Genomic DNA, 21,472 nt, shown 5'->3' on the forward strand with positions numbered 1-21,472 from the left:
CCTTTTTATACACAATGGTGTGTGTGGAATGAACTTCCAGAGAAAGCAGGATGCAGGTACAATTATGGTGTTTTAAAGACATTTCGATAAGCACATGAGTAAGAAATGTTTGGGGGGGGGGGGGGGGGAAGGGAGGATATGGACCAGGAACAGGCAGGTGGGACTAGTTTAGTTTGAAATTATCCTCAGCATAGACTGGTTGGATCAAAGTGTCTGTTTCCATGCTGTGTGACTTTATAACTCTGTTACTAGAGGAAATTTGAGAAAAATATTTTTCATCCCAAGGATGGTAGAAATATGGAATGTGCTGTTTGAGAGGTTGGTGGAGGAAGGTACTGTTGCAACATTTAAGAAACATATGCATGAGCATTTAAAAATGCCAGGGACCAAATGCAGGTAAGTGAGATGAGTGTAATTTGGTATTGGTTTGTTAGCATACAGCTTGTAGGTTGAAGGTTCTATTTCTGTGCTGTATGACTCTGACTCTACTGGAAGATTTTCAGGTCCACTTGGTCCCTCCAATTCCCACCATCAGATCTTCTTGGGAGTAAGGACTGCATTCAGTATGGTACCACTCTTGTTTACTATTAGCATGCTCATGCTGCAGCACGGCATGTAGACTTGAGTAGCATTTCCAGCTAAAATCAAACGGAACCACATCATTGAAATCATCTCAATTGCAGAATAATGTCTATCTTGTTGCAGCCTTGCTTTTGTTTCTATATCCCCTTACCCTCCAGGAGTGGAACAGTTCCTTATAGAACGAATTGTCCTAACACTTTGCAACACAGTAGCACTTCACCTGTACATTGCCATCACAGAAGTGAAAACATCAATTTAAATGGCTCGATGTTGGTGTGCATTTCATTTTACTACTGTAAATTCCAAGAGCAAGCGATTCACCTACTTCAGGCTGTGCTGCCATAGATACATTTTCCTTTTAAGCTCATCTTGCAATGCTTCCAGGTGCCATTTCAAGGCAACATTAGAGAAAGTAGATGGCTGATTATATTCTGCAGAAGGGACTGAAATGTCTCTCACATCTTGGCAGTTTGATGTCACCTTTTGGATGGGGCATTAAACAAAGGTCCTCAGCTGAACTTGAAAGATCTCAAGGCATCTTTTCAGTGCAAGTATTTAGATTCTGGCAAATAATAGTCCCTACCACTTATCATGGGCGGTTTTGTATGAATGTGGTTTGTCTGCTATTGAAATGCAACTTCCATGTAGTGTCATTATGACCTGCAGCTTGATTTAAATTACATTTAGAAACTGCAACCTCACACCACTTTAGACATTATAAATACTTAAAACCTAATTGAACATTAACTAAATGCTATTTGGAGAAGTTTGTACTTGCATTGTTTGCACCTTTAATGAGCTATGAAATAATTAGTAATCCCAGTTGTTTCTACCCAAAGGGTGGCTCGGTGGCTCAGTGGTTAACACTGCTGCCTCACAATGTCAGGGTGTGGAGTTTGCACGTTCTCCCTGTGTCTGCACAGATTTCCACCAGGTGCTCTGGTTTCCTCCCACAGATCAAAGATGTGCATGCTAGGTGAATTGGCCATACTAAAATTGCCCATAGTGTCCAGGGATGTGTCGATTAGTTGGATTAGTGATGGGGAAAATGCAGGGTCATAGAGATAAGCTAGAGGGGTGAGTCTGGGTGGGATGCTATTCTGAGAGTCAGTGTGGACTTGTTCGGTCAAATGGCCTGCTTCCACATTTAGGGATTCCATGGAAACTAAACTTAAAACACTATCAATGGCAATTTTGAAACTGATGGTAGTGCAAATGAAGACTTGTTTGAAGTGATAAAGATTGTATTACCCTAATTGGATAACTGATCACTCATCCTTTGGCAGTTTTTTGGACCTTAATTTGAGCAAATTGTTGTTTTCCCAAATTACCACATTTTGCATAAGTATTTATTTGATCCTTAGTGCCCGAAAGCTATGCAAGAATATCATATGAACTTAAGTTCTAAGATGTTTTTAAAAATTAACATTACTGATCTTGTTTTCTCTTCCCTGTAGGATTACAGTTGGACATGGCACGGATAAACTGCATGACTGTGCTGCGTTTCCTAGTTTTGTTGATTGTAGTAATAATGGGTTTGAAGATGTATCCAATATTCAAGTACGTTATCTTTCAAATTTATTTTCAGCATGTGGCAAGGCCAATGTGGGAAAAGATCTGCTAACTCACAATTGGCCCACAAAAGCAAAATTGGCCAAACTGTACCAAAAACTCCCAGAATTCCCAAGCAGGCCCACAAGCCAAATCAAGCAGCCCATGCAGACAAGAGGATACACTTTAAGATTGTTAACAGTGACAGAGCACCACAGATATTTCAAAGCCCCAAGGGCAGTTTCACAACCCAGCAATACCAAAGCCACACAAAGAGCAGGTCAGACAGAGAGGCATCAGTAAGGACATGCTTCAGGAGCAGGACAATGGAAGCACCTCACCACTTCAGAGGGGACATTAACATCTACCTGTGAAAAGGAATTGAACCATCAATACTGTCAGGATGTTGCATTGTGTGAAGGAACAAGACATTCATCGATAACTCTTTTCCAATTAACATGCTTGTAACTAGATTACTCCATTTCCAGATACATTGTAGTTTCCCATTTTTTAATCAGCCTCATTGTGCACATTACTATAAAACTGGTCTCATCCTCAGCTCTGGGAAGAGAAATATAATCCACCTGTACAGACTGTCAATTCTGTGTCAGCCTAATCAATTTCTCTTCCACCTACATCACTTGCAATAACTGTTTAGCAATTTCACTTTGAACTATGTTTTGTGATCTCTAACCTATTGGGCAAATTTCTCTGACAGCCAACATTTATAGTTCATCCCTAATTGTCCTTGAGAACTTAGTAGTGAGTTTTGTATAATTGCTAAAGTCTGTGATAAAAGTGTCCCCACAGTTCTTTCAGGTAAGAACATCTTAGACATTGACCTAGCGTAAATGTGAGAATAGCCAATCTATCTTGATGTCAGGATATTATGTGATCTCAAGGGAAACCTGGAGATTATGTTATCCCTCAACTCCAGTTGCACTTGATATTCAACCTTATTGAGGTTACAGGTTTGAGAATGTTTTCTTGAAGAAAGTAACTCAAAGTGTGATGAAGATTCAGCTTGCCCTTGCCATGATCCCACTAGGTTCTAGCTGTGGGTTAGTTCTAGGTTGTGATGGTAATTTATGTTTGGTTGAAGGTTCTTGCCAACAGGCATCAGGTGAGATTCTTAGTTGGTCGGGTAAATGCGGAAAGCATCTTTCCCCTTGTGGGTAAGTCTAGGACCAATGGGCAAAATCTCAGAAGAAGGGGTTGTACATTTATGACAGAGTTGGTGAGGTATTTCTTCTCGCAGTGGGTAGTGAATATGTGGAATTCTTTACTGCAGAGTACTGTAGTGGCTGCATGATTAAGTATATTCAAGTTTGACAGACAGCTTTTTAATTGGTAAGTTAATCAAGGCTTATGGGGAAAGGACAGGAATGTGGAGTTAAGGATTATCAGAATGGCCTACTTTGGCTCTTAGGTCTTATGATCTATTCATGACAATTGTAACTGGAAGATACAATAGTGAGAATCTCTAGAAAAGCATTAACCAGGTAAGATAAGTGTCAGTTAATCAGTGGCTCTGTTTTCCTGTACTAGGGGCAGTATCACTGCCCAGTATGAAATTACAGACAATTTTCTGCTTGGGATACACAGATTTGCACTTTTTAAAATTTGATTTATTATTGTCACATGTACTAAGGTTGAGTGAAAAGTATTGTTTGAGATTTGGGAGAACATTTGTAGATCCAGTTGTGGATCAGGTTGTAAATTTGCTCGCTGAGCTGGTAGATTGTTCTGTTTTGTTTTGTGTGCTATCCAGACAAATCATAGCTTATATAAGGATAGAGGTACCTCGATTATCCAAACAAGATGGGCGGGCACTATTTTGTTCAGATAATTGATTATTCGGTTAATTGATTTCCTCTGGGGCTCGGAGTTTTCTGTGAAGTCTGCTCCCCGTTCAGGAGACTTGGCAAAAGCACACTGTGCGCGAGACCCTACCCTCCCTGTCCACCCCAACCCCATCTGCTGCAACCCCGCCCCCAACCCCATCCAACCCTGCCCCCCGGCCCGGCCCCAACCCCATCCAACACCGCCCTCTGCCAGTTCCCCAACCCCGCCTGATCTCACCCTGCCCCTCGCCCCCCCCCAACCAGTCCGCTCCCACCCCGCATCCCCAACCCCGCACACCTGTCCATCCCTACCCACCGTCTGACCCCCATCCACACACACCCTCTCTCTGGGGCAGCCGTACTTTACACCAACAATAAGACTGCTGCTGCCTTTGTGGAGTAAATCTCCAAATAGACCTGTACAGGACAATGTTGGAGAGATTATCTGGGAAGGGGGGTTCAGGGTACACCCCTGTGTAGAACTTCAGGGGAAATGTAAGGCAGGAGAGAGAGAGAGAGGGCAGGAGGTCAGTCATTTAGAGACGGTGCCTGGACAGTCCAGGACTGTTCTTGGCAGCATTTCAGTGAGCTGAGTTCATTTTTAATCATTGTACCTGTAAACAAAAGATGCGATCAGGGTTGAAACAGATCTTTGACATAATGTTTCTATCAGGACCTTGAGATGCCCTTTGGGTAATCCGATATTCAGATAATTGATATTCAGACAATCGAGGTTCCTCTGTACATCAGGGTAAAAGAACAGAATGCAAAATATAGCATTACAGCTACAGAGAAGGTGCAGAAAAAAGATCAACTGTAATATATGAGAGATATGTTCATAAGTCTGACAACAATCTAGCAAAAGCTGTTCTTGAATGCGCTGGTCCATATTTTCAAACTTCCATATCTTCTGAGGGTATAATTGGAGTGGGAGGAATCATTGATTATATTGGCTGCTTTCCCAAGGCAGTGGGAAGTATCAATGGAAGGAAGGCTGGTTTGTGTGATGAACTGGGCTATGTTCACAACTCTGTAATTTCTTGTGGTCTTGGGCAGAGCAGTTGCTAAACCAAACTATGATGAATCCAGATAGGATGCTTTTTATGTTATATGTATAAAATTGCTAACAGTCATTGTGGACATGCTGAATTTCCTTAGACTTCTGAGGAAGTAGAGGCGTTGATGTGCTGTCTTGACTGTAGTGTTGATGTGAATGGACCAGGACAGTTTGTTGGTGATATTTACTCCTGGAAACCTTAAGCTCGATCACGTCCACCTCAGCATCATTGATACAGACATGGGTGTGCTCTCCACTTTGCTTCCTGAAGTCAAAGACATTGTTTTTCTGACATTGAGGGAGAGATTGTTGTCTTTACATCATGGCATTAAGCTGTCTATCTCTTTTATGTACTCTGCCTTCCCACCACTACTAAGTTGGGCTTCCAGCCCTTCTTCCAATGAAAAAGAGGCTTGCATTTATATAGTGTTCTTCATGACCATCAGACTCATAAACCATTTTACAACCAATGAATCACTTTTGAATGCAGTCACTGATGTGATGTAGAGTATTGAATCTTTTCCAAGTGAATTTTGTCTTTCATGACAATCTTTCTTTTATTACATTCCCAAGATGTTATTAACTTTCCTAAATAGCTTCCATTTTCAGTAGCTACCTCATGTTTTGATACTCTGCCAAGTCTTTCCCAAACACTGATCAACTATCTCAGCTTGTTCTCAATTTTCATTGTGCGTTGTTACCTCCATCTTTTCTGGCCTCTGTATCCCCATTACTGTTTTACAAAATCTTTAATAATTTAAATGCGTACGTTAATGAATGTTTGTGATGTCTTGAAGAAATCCCTATCATTTTACTATTATTACTTCTTTCTCCTTCTCTAGCTTGTCTTTCCTCATCCCCATAACTGCTAATCTTCTGATTTCACACGAGTTTAATTAAATAAAGTCATTTCTACTTTAATTTTGAACTTCAAGATTTACATTTTAATGATTAATCCGCTTTAACCAAATTTAATCTCACCAGTGTCCTCGGTTGGAGAACCTGTTATGAGCCTCTGTTTTAAGAGAATTTACTAATTTAAAGTAATTGGTTGTCTATTTTAGAACAAAGCAATTGGGCACTATTGCAAAAGATAGCTTTTGGAGTAAGCGTGGAGGAGCAATTACAAATAACCAAAAAATGGAGCATGAAGTAATCCAAACCACACAGCAGGTAAAGGAAATCATAAAGGCAGAGGTGAAACCAAAGACTCGGAAACAGAAGGATTATGGCATTTCAGGGATGAGAATTGTACACTTGGACCTCAAAGGAGCTGCACCAAAACTTTCATACTTGCAACAGGTAGGACATGTCATTTCAGTAGTTGAAGCTACTCTTTATGTATACTTTTGAATGTATTTAAATGAACTATGTTGAAGCACATGTAGTTGAAAAAAAATAGAATATTCTGTTGATAAGGCTAAATGAGTGAAGTGGGAAATGTTTAGCTTTAGCATAAACACTAGCTTGGACTTGTTAGGACAAAAGGCCTGTAAATACTATATAATATTTATGTTAGAATAAGTTGTAAGATAGCGCCATAAGATCTAACCAACTCACTTTGAGAATAGGAATTGAGGGATAATCTGATTTAAGTATTTTACATGTTAAAAATATCAGACAGAGTTAGGTAGAGAGAAACATTTTTTAGCAGGAATTGAGGACAAGGGGACATAATAAAATTGAAGTTAGGCCAAACAGTAAGGAAATAATGCTCAGCGGACCTGGTAATATTGAATGATAGAAACACAGTTAAAATTTCAGATTGATGATTTTTCACCATAACTCCTAATAAAGGGTCATCAATTTGAAACACTGACTCTGCTTCTTCCTGCAGAAATGCTGTCTGTCCTATTGAACATTTCCAGCATTTTTGGTTTACAGATTTCAGTATCCACACTATTTTACTTTTGTAAGGTATTAGGCCCGATTGAATCTTTTGAGCAATGTCAAATACATTGGATTTTTAAAAAAGGGAATAGACTTTTGAAATTTTTCCCAGAAGGCTGCAGATACTGGCAGCAACATTTCAATTTCAACTCAGAGATAGATGGATTTTGTTTTGCTGAGTTACAGTACTAATGTACAGTATATGATACAAAGGGAGATATGTGAAGTAGAAATCAGCCATGACCTAAGTGACTGGTGGAGCAATCCTAAGAAGCTGAAATAACAGGAACTGCTGTTCCTATCTTTCTAGTAGACCTGATTCACTGGGAAATAAACAGAATCACAATCCTTGGCTTTACTCTGAGGCTTGATGCTGTTATGTAGAGCCTTATTCCCATGCATAGTAATGCAAAAAGGCTGCATTTTAAAATGAAGCTATATGGATGCTCTAGATACAAATGGGCAACAAGGTGGATGGTTTCAAGAATGCAGTCTTTAAGCAACAAGGATTTGGAGGGAAGAAATACAAAATAAATATTAAGACAATGCTTAGCTTCCACCAAATCAGACGTTTGTAAGTTCAATCCTTAATATAGGCTGATGTTAAGGAGGGTACAGTCTTTCAGGTGAGATGTTAGATGGAAGATAATGTAAAAGATCCCATGGTACCTGCTTAATTTGAGAAAATGCATGAAGCTCTCTCACTGTTCCTTCTCAATCCAGCATTACCAGACAAGATAGCATCTTGCTCATTTCACTGCTGTTCATTGATCTTTGCATGCCAATATTTTCCCAACCTGAAATGAATTACAATAGACAACATCTGTGAACTTCCCCATTTTACTTCTATCGGCGTAAAACACATTGATTTTTAATCTATATTACTTGCCTCTTGTACCTATGTCCACCTCTGTACTAATAATGAAATTTAAGATCGTTAAACGTCATTGCCTTTTGACAGATTTGGAACCAAATTGTCATGCAGCATCATTCAGATTCTCCCATTTAGATTTATTATATCTCACCTGTTAGCAATGCAGCACAACGTGGTTCCAGTAAAACTATAATAATCTAATCCCATCCTTCTGTGTAGTACTTAATCAAATGATTTGTGGAAATGCAGTTATACGACACACAGAGTCATAGAGATGTACAGCATGGAAAAAGGCCCTTCGATCCAACCCGTCCATGCCGACCAGATATCCCAACCCAATCTAGTCCCACCTGCCAGTACCCAGCCAATATCCTTCCAAACCCTTCCTATTCATATACCCATCCAAATACACGTACCACCCTCTTTGTGAAAAAGTTGCCCCTTAGGTCTCTTTTATGTCTTTTATGTCTTTCCCCTCTCACCCTAGACTTACGCCCTCTAGTTCTGGAATCCCCAACCACGGGGAAAAGACTTTGTCTATTTATCCTATCCATTATTTTGTAAACCTCTATAAGGTCATCCCTCAACCTCCGACACTCCAGGGAAAACAGCCCCAGCCTGTTCAGCCTCTCCCTACAGCTCAAATCCTCCAACCCTGGCAACATCCTTGTAAATCTTTTCTGAACCCTTTCAAGTTTCACAACATCTTTCTGATAGGAAGGAGAGCAGAATTGCATGCAATATTCAAACAGTGGCCTAACCAATGTCCTGTACAGCCGCAACATGACCTCCCAACTCCTGTACTCAGTACTCTGACCAATAAAGGAAAGCATACCAAACGCCTTCTTCACTAACCTAGCTACCTGTGACTCCACTTTCAAGGAGTTATGAACCTGCAGTCCAAGGTCCTTTTGTTCAGCAACGCTCCTGAGGACCTTAGCATTAAGTGTATAAGTCCTGCTAAGATTTGCTTGCCCAAAATGCAGCACCTCGCATTTGTCTGAATTAAACTCCATCTGCCACTTCTCAGCCCATTGGCCCATCTGGTCAAGGTCCTGTTGTAATTTGAGGTAACCCTCTTCGCTGTCCACCACACCTCCAATTTTGGTGTCATTTGCAAACTTACTAACTGTACCTCTTATGCTCGCATCCAAATCATTTATGTAAATGACAAAAAGTAGAGGGCCTAGCACCAATCCTTGTGGCATTCCATTGGTCACAGGCCTCCAGTCTGAAAAACAACCGTCCACCACCACCCGCTGTCTTCTACCTTTGAGCCAGTTCTGTATCCAAATGGCTAGTTCTCCCTGTATTTCATGAGATCTAACCTTGCTAATCAGTCTCCCATGGGGAACCTTGTCGAACGCCTTACTGAAGTCCATGTAGATCACATCTACCTCTCTGCTTTCATCAATTCTCTTTGTTACTTCTTCAAAAAACTCAATCAAGCTTGTGAGACATGATTTCCCACGCACAAAGCCATGTTGACTATCCCAAATCAGTCCTTGCCTTTCCAAATACATGTGCATCCTATCCCTCAGGATTCCCTCCAACAACTTGCCCACCACCGAGGTCAGGCTCACTGGTCTACAGTTCCCTGGCTTGTCCTTACCGCCCTTCTGAAACAGTGGCACCACATTTGCCAACCTCCAGTCTTCCGGCACCTCACCTATGGCTATCGATGATGCAAATATCTCAGCAAGAGGCCCAGCAATCACTTCTCTAGCTTCCCACAGAGTTCTCGGGTACACCTGATCAGGTTCTGGGGGATTATCCCCATTTATGCGTTTCAAGACATCCAGCACTTCCTCCTCTGTAATACGGACATTTTGCAAGACGTCACCATCTATTTCCCTACATTCTATATTGTCCATATCCTTTTCCACAGTAAATACTGATGCAAAATATTCGTGTAGTATCTCCTCCATTTTCTGCGGCTCCAAACAAAGGCCACCTTGCTGATCGTTGACGAGCCCTATTCTCTCCCTAGTTACCCTTTTGCCCTTAATGCATTTGTAAAAACCCTTTGGATTCTCCTTAATTCTGTTTGCCAAATCTATCTCATGTTCCCTTTTTGCCCTCCTGATTTCCCTCTTAAGAATACTCCTACTGCCTTTCTACTCTTCTAAGGATTCACTCGATCTGTCTATACCTTACAAATGTTGCCTTTTTTTCTTAAACCCTCAATTTCTTTAGTCATCCAGCATTCCCTATACCTACCAGCTTTTCCTTTCACCCTAGCAGGAATATACTTTCTCCGGATTCTTGTTATCTCATTTCTGAAGGCTTCCCATTTTCCAGCCGTCCCTTTACCTGCGAATATCTGCCCCCAATCAGCTGTTGAAAGTTCTTGCCTAATACCGTCAAAATTGGCCTTTCTCCAATTTAGAACTTCAACTTTTAGATCTGGTCTATCCTTTTCCATCACTATTTTAAATCTAATGGAATTATGGTCACTGGCCCCAAAGTGCTCCCCCACTGACACCTCAGTCACCTGCCCTGGCTTATTTCCCAAGAATTAAGGTCAAGTTTTGCACCTTTTCTAGTAGGTACATCAACATACTGAATCAGAAAACTTTCTTAACAAATTCCTCTCCATCTAAACCCTTAACACTACGGCAGTCCCAGTCTATGTTTGGAAAGTTAAAATCCCCTACCATAACCACCCTATTATTCTTACAGATAGCTGAGATCGCCTTACAAGTTTGTTTCTCAATTTCCCTCTGACTATTAGGGGGTCTATAGTACAATCCCAATAAGGTGATTATCCTTTTCTTATTTCTCAGTTCCATCCAAATAACTTCCCTGGATGTATTTCCAGGAATATCCTCCCATCCCTTATCAAAAACGCCACTCTCCCATCTCTCTTGCCTCCCTTTCTATCGTTCCTGTAGCATTTGTATCCTGGAACATTAAACTGCCAGTCCTGCCCATCCCTGAGCCATGTTTCTGTAATTGCTATGAAATCCCAGTCCCATGTTCCTAACCATGCCCTGAGTTCATCTGCCTACCCAGTTAGGCCCCTTGCATTGAAATAAATGCAGTTTAATTTATTAGCCCTGACTGTTTGACTCACTTCTGTTCTCAACTGTACAGTCTCAGATTGATCTCTTTCCTCACTATCTCCCTGGGTCCCACCCCTCCACCTTTCTAGTTTAAATCCTCCCGAGCAGTTCTAGCAAATCTCCCTGCCAGTACATTAGTCCCCAAATCTGTCTTTCTTGTACTGGTCACTTCTACCCCAAAAGAGCTTCCAATGATCAATGGGAATTCTATAATCCAATGTATTTGACATTGCTCAAAAGATTCAATCGGGCCTGAAAAAGAAGCCTTTAGTTCATTGGTGAGAAGCCCAAATAACAACCCGACTTGCTAAGTATTCATAAATTCATTCCAATTTCTTGCTTTCCACAATTGGCACCAACCTGTGGAACAATAGTCCTTGGAATTCAGTTCTTTTCTCTTTAATGTGACCAAATGACTTGGATACATATCTGCACATATGTAGATACATCTGTTGGGGTAGCACATCTGTACATAACTCTTTACACAAAAACTCACAGGCTGATATCTACATGCTGACTGGTATCTGAGAGGAAGCTACTAACACATTAACACAACTTGCATTTAAGTTATATGGGATATGAACATAGAATAGACTAGCATAGGAATAGCCCCTTCGACCCACCATATCTTACCTGACAATGATGCCATTATTACCTAATGCATTCTGCCTGCACATGGTCCATATCCCTCTATGCTCTAGCTGTTCATGTTTGTCTAAATGCCTCTTAAACATTGCTATCATATCTGCTTTACCACCTCCCCAGCTTTAGGCTTTTGCCTAAAATGTCGATTTTTCCAGTTCCTCGGATGCTGCCTGACCTGCTGTGCTTTTCCAGCACCACTCTAATCTAAACTCTGGTTTCTGGCATCTGCAGTCCTCACTTTTGCCTAGCACATTCCAGCCACCACTCACCCTCTGCGTGAAAACCTTGCCTCACACATCTCCTTTAAATTTCACCCATCCCACTTTAAATCAAAGCTCTGAATATTTGACATTTCCAGCTTGGGAAAAAGATTCTGACTATCCAGCTGATTCATGACTGTCATAATTTTATATACTTCCATCAGGTTGCCCCTCAGCCTCCAATGCTGTATCAAAACCAATCAAAGTTTGTCCAACTTCTCCTTATATCTAATGCACTCCAATCCAGGCAACGTTGTGCCAAACCTCTTTTGCACCCTCTCCAAAGACTCCACATCCTTCCTATCATGTGATAACCAGAACTGCACACAACACTCCAAAATGTACCCTAACTAAAGTTGTATATAGCTGCAACATGCCTAGCTATGTATAAAATGTCTTTGATTCTTTTTAATCCTACTTTCCAAGGAGATTTCATGGCTCCTTTTAGCACTCCTCATTTCTTGTTTAAGTTCTTTCCAGCTTCCTTCAAACCCTGTAATTATCTTTCCAGGCCAGTTCACAACAGCAAGCATCAGTCTTTTGATTTCTCTCTTTTAAAAACAAGCTATTATTCAAAGTTCAATTCTCACTGCAACTCACAGTTCCAAACCAAAATTGAGAAAACAGAAGAAAAATAATGACGGTGTCAACATACTCTCTTCTGCATACACTGAAATAAACCTTTAAATGTCTGCAAGTCCAGCTCTAACTTAAATTGTGAATTCAATTTTGCTAGCTCTGTTTTCATGCCCTCATAATTTTACTTATTTAAATTTTTAAAACTAATCTCTCAACTACTCCTCTCCCTCTGACTTAATGTTAAATTCCAATTGTATTATGATCACCATTACCCATGTGCAATTTCAGTTAGATTATTACTTGATCATACCTTGTTACACAATACTAAGTCTAGTATAGCCTGCTTTCTGGTCCACTCCAGAACATGATTTGCTAAGAACTTATCCCCAAAATCATTCTCAGAGCTACTCGTAAAGGCTATTCAGGAACTCTCATGATTCACACTATTTGACAAATCCCCGTTATCTCTTCTCCATCCTGATGTGTGGATACTGTTTGGGACTTTGGAAGCATAGGCAAGCTAATGAGTGGACTGTTAGCTTAAACTACTTTAGACATATTCAACCAGTGTCACTGCTTTCTGCCCATCGGGGACCCCGCTTTATGATTGCTGGTCTGGAGAACTAGGGTTTCCTGCCACCGGTTGCGATCTCAGTCCAAGGTGGAGTCAAATGATTGTTGCAGAGTCCCTGATATTAATTTTATTCTGGGTGCTTTCCGTACTTTCCCAGACATTCCACTGCGTAGAAAACCATTCTCCAGGTGGCTGTTTCACATGGTTCACTGACAGCCGAACCAATAGTCTTGCATTTAAACAAGTAATTTTCCACTTGATCTTCAAGTGCTCATTGTCATGTCCAGTTCACCCTTAATGTTCTGGTTTGAAGCTATCATTTTTAATCCTACCACTACAGGGAGCTGATGACCATTAATTATTCTGAGACATTTGGTCCATTGTGTCTGTCCTGAATTTTTCAGATATCAGTCATCCTTTCTTTCCCCACATTGTTGCAATTTTTGTTTTCTTCACATGTTTATCCAATTCCCTTCTGAAAGCAACTGTTGAATCTATTTCCACTACCGCTGCTTTAATCATTAGTGCACTATAATCATGTTAACACATTATATTACAATGTTCTTCCTTATGTTACTTTTGGTTCTTTAAACCTTGGACTTTTGGTTTATGTAGGGGATGCAAAAGTGAATCTAGTATTTATTTGAACTCTTTCTAAGAAAGCATAACTGAGAGAAGAATTCCAAAAACACAGCCTGGGAGTAAATATCTCTATTTTGCAGATTTTTCCCCTTCTGGCCAGCACTGGGGTCAACGGTATACTAATGGAGTATGAAGATACCTTTCCCTACCATGACGACCTTGAAATTCTGAAATCCACCTATGCATTCAGGTAGGGATTGGTCAGCACGTTCAGCTGTTAACTAGAAGGTTGTCCACCCAGAGACGAAGCAAGGATGTTGGAGTGGCATGGTGCCACAGTGGTTAGAACTGCTGCATAACTGCACCAGGGACACAAGTTTGATTCTAGCCTTGTGTGAATGTCTGTGTGGAGTTTGCAAATTTTCCCTGTGTTAGATGTGAGCACAGAATCATAGAATCCCTACAGTGGTAAAACAGGCCATTTGGCCCAACAAGTTCATACTGACCTTCCAAAGAGTATCCCACCCAGATCCTTTCCCCTACCATATGACTCTACATTTCCACTGACTAATGCACCTAGCCAACACATCCCTGAACACTACAGGGCAATTTGGCATAGTCAATTCACCTCACCTGCACATCTAGGAAACCGGAGCACCCGGAGGAAACTCAGGCAGACAGGGGGAGAATGTGTAAACTCCACACAGTTGCCCAAGCCCAGAATTGAACCCGAGTCCCCGGTACTGTGAGGCAGCAGTGCTAACCACTGAGTCACTGTCGTGAGGGCTGTGACCTGGCAATGAGCATGTATAGATGGGAACATTAGTTGTTACCTCTGTTCCTTTTCTTTCCTCCATCCCATGGTTCCATAGCCTAGAATGATGCTGCAGCCAATAATGGACATCGAGGGGTTCATTTCTGGCTGACTGTTATCAATGAGTCTAGAAGTTGTAGAATAACAAGAAATCTAAAAGTTACAGGTTGAAAGAATGTTAGATATGTGGGAGAGAATTGCAGGCTGAAATCTAATGGAAGGATTTGAATAGTTTATGTATACACTAATGAATACTTAACAGCGACCTATATGGAATTCAGTATTCTTTTACCTCTGGAGTGTCTCTGTAAAGAGTGTATTGTTATACACTTGCATTAATTCCATTTATTTTCTTTGTACAGTTCTGCTGACATTGACAAGATCCAACAGTTAGCTGAGAGCAATAATCTCGAGATTATTCCCCTAATTCAAACCTTTGGGCACATGGAGGTAAGGTCAATGGCTGAGTGTGGGAGGGACTGAGTGGACAGGTAATTTTACTACTGAATGGGTTTCCTTGTAACTAGGTTTGTAACACCAGGAACAAGGTCTGCTGCAGGTATCAGGCAGGTCTGAGGTGTTCTGATAATTAAAACAAATCAATGTTTCCAGTGAGACCCTTCCTGAAAATGCTGCTTGGATTTGGTTTCAACCAAAGTCAAGAATGTACTTATTCACAAAACTGCTGAACCTTTTCAGTTTTTTCCTATTTTTAATTCTGCATTTTTTTTTTGCTGTGTTAAACCCATTTACTGAATGACAGACATGGAATTTATTGTGATATTGAAGTTGCTCTTCCATGTTTATGGATGCGGTTCCATTGATTAGTCTCTAGGATCCAAAATGAGAAGCCTGGTTGAATTTCTGACAATATCAGTGGACTGTTGTCAAGCAGTTGAATATGGGAAGACATTTTAGATTTTTAACTATATGGCAGTGCGGTACTTGTTAAAAAATTCAATCACGATATGATCTTTGCCAGCAAAGCCAATGTTTATTGCCAATCCCCAATTGCCGATGAGGAGATGTGGTGAGACATCTTCGTGAATCACTAAAGTTCATGTGGTGTAGGTACACCGAAAGAAAGTTCCAAGATTTTGACACAGTGATAGTGATTGTATTTCCAAATCAGGATGTTATATGGCATTAGGAACTTGCAGTTACTGGCTTTGTTCTTCCAGATGGTAGAGATTGCAGCTTTGTAAGTTGTTGTCAAAAGGAGCTTTGTTGATTTGCTGCAGTGCCTCTTATAGATGGTACATATTGCTGCCATTGTGTAATGGTGGTTGAGGGAGTGAATGTTTAAAGTGATAGATGGGGCACAGATTAAGTGATCAACTTTGTCCTTCATCCTGGCAAGTGCTCTTTGTTTCTCTTTTGGAGATAGCAGACAGGCATTGGGGAATTGGAAGGTGAGTGCCTGGTAACCAGGTCTGGTATTTAACATAGCAACTCTTTTCTTCTCAAATATTAGATCTTCTGCAACCGCCCTTCATGAAGGTACAGACTCCATACTGTACCTTAGATGTCTGGCCTATCTGTCTCAGTGCTGCATTTAGCTTGCACTAGGCAGAAAACAAGTGACACACAAATATTTAATAAAACATCTATTGTAAAGATATTTTCTATTTTTAAAAATAAATGATCAATGAATTGAACAATGCAAATTATACAACCAAATGTGATTTAACACTTGGAAAAAGTGAACTGTCAGTAAATTGAGGGTTGTAATTGGGATTAGTGTTGATTTTAGATCATTTCTGATCATGAGGGAAAGTTTTGTGCTGAGTTGCTCCCTTTAGATCCATCGATATGAAACACAGACATAAAGGGGCTCAGGGCATTAAATAGGTTCTGAGTGTTCCTCATGAATTTTCCTTTTGAAAATTTGGTTATTCCTGTGATTTATCTTTCATTCTAATAAGACATGAAATTTACAAACCTCAATCTTGCCTGAAAGAATCTTAGAATGTTGAGGGAAAGCCCATTTGCTGCTTTGTGCAATAGAATCTTAAGCACTTGCCAACAAATTTTTTAGTTAAGGAAATTAATGATGGTCTATCACTCATGAACTTGGTTAACTGTTGACTTTTAAACTGCTGTTAATTTCCAGGTCTCAAATCATTATTGAGATTTCTTGAATAGGATCAAGTAATTTGACTTTATTCAACATTGTCAAAACCTGTAGCGTTGGAAAAGCACAGGTCAGGGCACCATCCAAGGAGCAGGAGAGTCGACGTTTCAGGCATTAGCCTTTCATTAGGAATTCCTGATGCTTTTCCAGTGTCACATTTTTCTACTCTGATCCTCCAGCATCTGCAGTCCTCACTTTCTCTCTTTATTCACCCTTGTCCTAATATCCGAAAACTGGTCAGTTGTTTTATTGTTTAATTGTAGATTGTTTTCTTGACAGTTTGTTCTCAAGCATGATAAATATTGGAACCTCAGAGAGGTAAAGAAATATCCCAATAGCCTGAATCCCCATTTGGCTGGCTCTTTGAATCTGGTGAAGGAGATGCTGTCTCAAGTACTCGATAAACACAGCAAATCTGGCTGGATCCACATAGGAGCTGATGAGGTAAGTAATATGCTGAGATGCTCATTAATTGTAGGGTATAGGATAGCAATATTGTGGTGATAACCCATCATACAGTTTATTGTCTGTAGTATTTCATAGAACCCCTACAGTATGGAAGAAGGCCATTCAGCCCATCGAGTCTACACTGACCTTTCAAAGAGCATCCCACTCAAACCCACCCTATCCCTATAAACCTGTGTTTCCTATGGCTAATCCACCTAGCCTGCACATCTTTGGATTGTGGGAGGAAACAGGAGCACCTGGAGAAAATCCATGCAAACATGGAAAATGTGCAAACTCCACACAGATAGTCGCCTGAGGGTGGAATCAAACCTGGGTCCCTGCACTGTGAGGCAGCAGTGCTAACCACTCAGCCATCATGCCGCCCTTATAATCTTTGTACTTGTGCAGTTTACACATCAAGCCTCATGCAACAATTCACATTAATATATAGTAATGGCCTTCAGATGGAGCTTCTCAAAGCTGGGAGATGGGTGGTGTAAGAAATTAAAATAAAATTAAATGTATTGGGGGTGAGTGGGGAATAGCAAGATGGTGTATAGTTGGTCAACACGGAGAGAGTGCAATAGGATCGTGGAATAGGAGTTGCTGTGCTCCAGAAGAGTTGGTGTTTTGTAAGGTGGAGGATGGATGTTGCCCAACTTGCTGCTGTGGGAATTTTCATGATGTTGCATTGTAGGTTATTGATCTTGTATATTATGTAATTGGAGCAACTAAGTATAATAATAGTGAGAAATGAATTATAGCAGAGAGTGAAATTGACTGGGGGAGAATTGGAAAAGTGCTACTCAGACTACAGGTACTAGCTGGATGGATCAACCTCAAATTCCAGTGTGGTTTCAAAACTGCACGGTCTACAATTGACATTATTTTTCCAATCTGGCAGTAGAAAGAGAAATGCAGCAAAAATATAAGATTACGACATATTGGCCTCATTGATCTCACTGTGATCAGAGGTGGTCCATTTCAGCTGCTGGAGAAAACTGGCTGCCTGCTAAATTTGCTTAATGTAATCCCCACTTTCCTTGACCATATGACAGATAAAGTCTGTTATGATTGGGTAACATTGAAACCCTTTGAGATCTGCAGTGTGTTCTAGCACTGACTTTTGTGGCACATTCTTTTCTTTGCTGCTGTCAGAGCATCATATACCAGACCTGAAGGAAACTGTTCAATGTTATTTCTCTGGGTTGCAAGACAAAGATGTATGAAGTTCTCATCAGTGAGCTGCTCTGTGCTAATGATACCTGTACTAGCATCCTATAGAAAGAGTTGCTTCAGCAGCACATGTCGGACTCTATCATGCCTATGAACTTTGTTTGAATCAACGTCAGGAAGACAAATGTTTTTGTCAAGTATGTAGTCATTATCTATAAGCACTGACAATGTAATGCTTCACATATCTAGGCTCCAAATCACCAGCAATGTCACTTGAAGCTGAAATGAATACACCCAGGTCACCAAGTTGAAGGTCATCTGTCCAAGATCATAACAGTGTGGAACAACAGCAACCTGAGTGAAAACATCAAAACGTGAATCTATCAAGCCTGTGTCTTCAGTCAGTGAGACCAAAACAACATGCTAAGAAAAAAAAATTGCTGACAAATTTCTCTTGGCAGGACATGATCACCAATTCTGGAGCATGCAGATCCTATCTGCATTCACCCCTTATTAAGTCAATTATATCAGTGTTGACTTGGCCACATTCATCAGACGGATGACAGTTGCAGACATGAAGACCTTTGATATGGACCACTTGGTCATGACCTCTTCTAAATAAACCTGGAGAGACAATATCAAGATGGCAGATATTGATACTGACAACTGGGAGAGATTTGCTGACAGTTAGGATCTCTGGAGGCTGATTGTTTGGAAGGTCAACAGAAGAGGCAAGCAGAAATGAAAATCTTAGCAGGCCAAAAGAAAACCAAGAGCAGTGAATCATGCACATTCTCAACCTATTGTCTTCCTCTGCAGCAAATGTGGCAGAGACTGTTGACTCGGAGCAGAATTGCTGTGGTATCAGTCTGTGTTGGCCATCACATCAATCATTATCTTACAAGATGGAGGAATCACTTTGTGATGAATGGGATATTTACAGCAGTCTTGCTTTCTCCATTTTTCATTTCTAATAGCTGTGCTTAGTAATCAGTCAGAGGACTAATGAATCTGTTTTTGCTTAGTTTAACTCTGACAATGGAGATAGATTCAGTTTCTTGACAAGTGAACACTTATTAGTGCAAGACTTGCAGTTCCTTTAGCAGGGGTTTTGTTCTCCCAGGTCTTTTGGAAAAATTGCTTTCAAAGAAATTCAACGTGCTGTCCAAGTGAAGTCTATATGGTTGACTGAACTATAAGATTGGAAGATACATGAAAATGGTTTTGCAAACTGGCATCTATCACATTAAAGCTTTTTATCCAGTAGAAGCAGTTGCATTATTTGGAGAATTTCTATAATGTTGAATTTTCAACAATGAAGCAGAAATTCATAATTGTTTTTATTGCTATGAACTAATAAAATCTTTTCTTTTCCTCAGATTTACACAGTTGCAATGAATTCTATTGAGAATCCCCTATGGTGGGGCTTGGGGTTAGTTTACCATTTGCTGTATGAACACTGTGGTTAGATACTAGAGTACTTGAATAGCATGTGTTATTATGTAGTTTGTACCAAACTTGTATTTATGCAGTATGTTTAATTTTTAAAACCAAGGGAGAGAGCAGAAGGGTATAGATAGGGAGGCTGTGCCAGAATCTAAGGCCTAGACAACTAAAGGCAGACTCACCATTGTGAAGCAGTTAATTCCAGGATTCTAATTAAAGGAGTATGAATACTTTGAAGGGTTGTAGGGCTGAAGTTACAGGGATTTTATGAAGAATTTACTTTTTTTTTTGAGGTTTTTAATCTTGGAGAAGGTACTGAATCCAAACAGTGGATCAACGAACAACGAGGAGACATTGGAAAGATGTATTTGGACCACATAAAGCAAGTTGGGAGTTTCGTGGTCAAAAGATATCCTGGAATTAAGCTCATCATGTGGGATGACATGATGCGAAAGATTAGTAAAGAAAGAATCATTGGTGAGTCTTTTTAATTTTTTTGTTTTAGAAAGGTAAGTAATAAGATTTTATGATTTGTTTATTCTATGACATGTCATGCAAGTTTGGTGGCAAATTCAAAGATCTGCAGTCTGTTCTTTGTACTGAAAGAAGCTCTAAAGATAAAATGGAATTTGAAAAGATATCCCTCTTGCTTAATGCCACGTTAGGGTGAGAATTAGGTGCAGTCTGTATAAATACAATGCTTCCATTCAGTTTATTTCAGGATCTCCAGACACCCCAAAGTGCTTTAAGCTACTTACAAGTTTTTGAAGTGCAATCACTGCTACAATGTAGGAAATGTAGTATCAAGTTTCCACAGAACAGCAAATACAATTATTTTTTGTGATACTATTTGAGGGATAAATATTTGAATAGGACACGAGGTAGTGATTAGTCAGTTTTGAATGACACCACTAATGTGGCTTGATTCGAATTGCTCTCCTCGAAGAAACCCCAGAAGAGTTGCTATCCCTCTACAGGGCCATGATGAAAATGTTCTGGAAATACAGGCCAGTATTGAGTGATTTCTATGACCAGCAGCTTCATAATATTTCTATTGAAAATAGATCTCTTCCATAGCTGGAATCCATCTGTGGTAACCAACATTCCCTTACAAAAAGCGACACTATGGTATGTTTGGTCCCACTCAATGTTTTAGAGATTGGACATTAATCATTGTTGGAAAACCATTCTGGGTGTCTTGGAATTGTTTCTAGTTCCCCCTGCTGTTGCTATGAATTTAGCAAATACTTTGTATATTAAAAATGTCATGAACCCCAACTTATAAATAAATCAAGACTCTAATCATTTTGGTTTGTAAGCAATATAAAAATGTGGAAGTGAATCTACCTGTGTTTTGATGTTTTCATATAATCTCATGTCTTTTGATACCATTCCTGAAGTCTCACCATGAGACTTGTAATTAATGTATTAACACATTACCTATATTAGCTATGGCTTACAGGGAACACTCTTGCTTCCTAAGACATTAGTTTGTAAGTTTAATTTCCAGTCTGAAGACTTGAGCACAAAGTCTAGGCTGACAGTTCGTAGAGTGCTGTAATGGGAGGAACGACTTTTCAGATGATACTCACTTAAAACCATGAACAGAATTTTGTACTAACAGTGAGGGTCTTGGTCATCAGCTTGAAAACCAATGAAAACCAGTTCCCCATCACTTCACTTCATTTTTGTTTTGGAAAGGCCCACTGGTGTACATGCCAGTTAGGCAGTTAACAGGCTATCGGTGAAGTTTTCACTGAAATCAGAGGTCTGCTATCTTAACAAAAATCACCCAAAGCCCACAATACATGCCACAAGTAAGTGATGGTGGGAAGTGGTTCACAGGTTTGGTGCTTGGCAGTTCACAGGTCGAGGTTTAGGGGAATTAGCAGAAGGGACAGGAGAGGCATTCAGATTGTCCCACCCTTGTTGCCAGATCCTTTTCATCAGGC

General features: G+C 40.2%; 1 protein-coding gene across 5 annotated transcripts in view; it reads left to right on the forward strand.

Annotated features, from left to right (window-relative positions):
- Positions 1-21,472, forward strand: part of LOC140464288 (hexosaminidase D-like) — a 50,081-nt gene that overhangs the window by 7,235 nt on the left and 21,374 nt on the right. For all 5 annotated transcript variants that reach the window (XM_072559174.1, XM_072559177.1, XM_072559175.1 and 2 more), the window contains exons 2-7: positions 2,040-2,142; positions 6,099-6,336; positions 13,644-13,753; positions 14,680-14,767; positions 16,731-16,895; positions 19,814-19,997. In XM_072559174.1, coding sequence (XP_072415275.1) covers positions 2,040-2,142; positions 6,099-6,336; positions 13,644-13,753; positions 14,680-14,767; positions 16,731-16,895; positions 19,814-19,997 — 888 coding nt within the window. The remainder of the gene's footprint in view (positions 1-2,039; positions 2,143-6,098; positions 6,337-13,643; positions 13,754-14,679; positions 14,768-16,730; positions 16,896-19,813; positions 19,998-21,472) is intronic.

This window comes from Chiloscyllium punctatum, chromosome 40, assembly GCF_047496795.1.
Source record: "Chiloscyllium punctatum isolate Juve2018m chromosome 40, sChiPun1.3, whole genome shotgun sequence".
Lineage (NCBI taxonomy): Eukaryota > Metazoa > Chordata > Chondrichthyes > Orectolobiformes > Hemiscylliidae > Chiloscyllium > Chiloscyllium punctatum.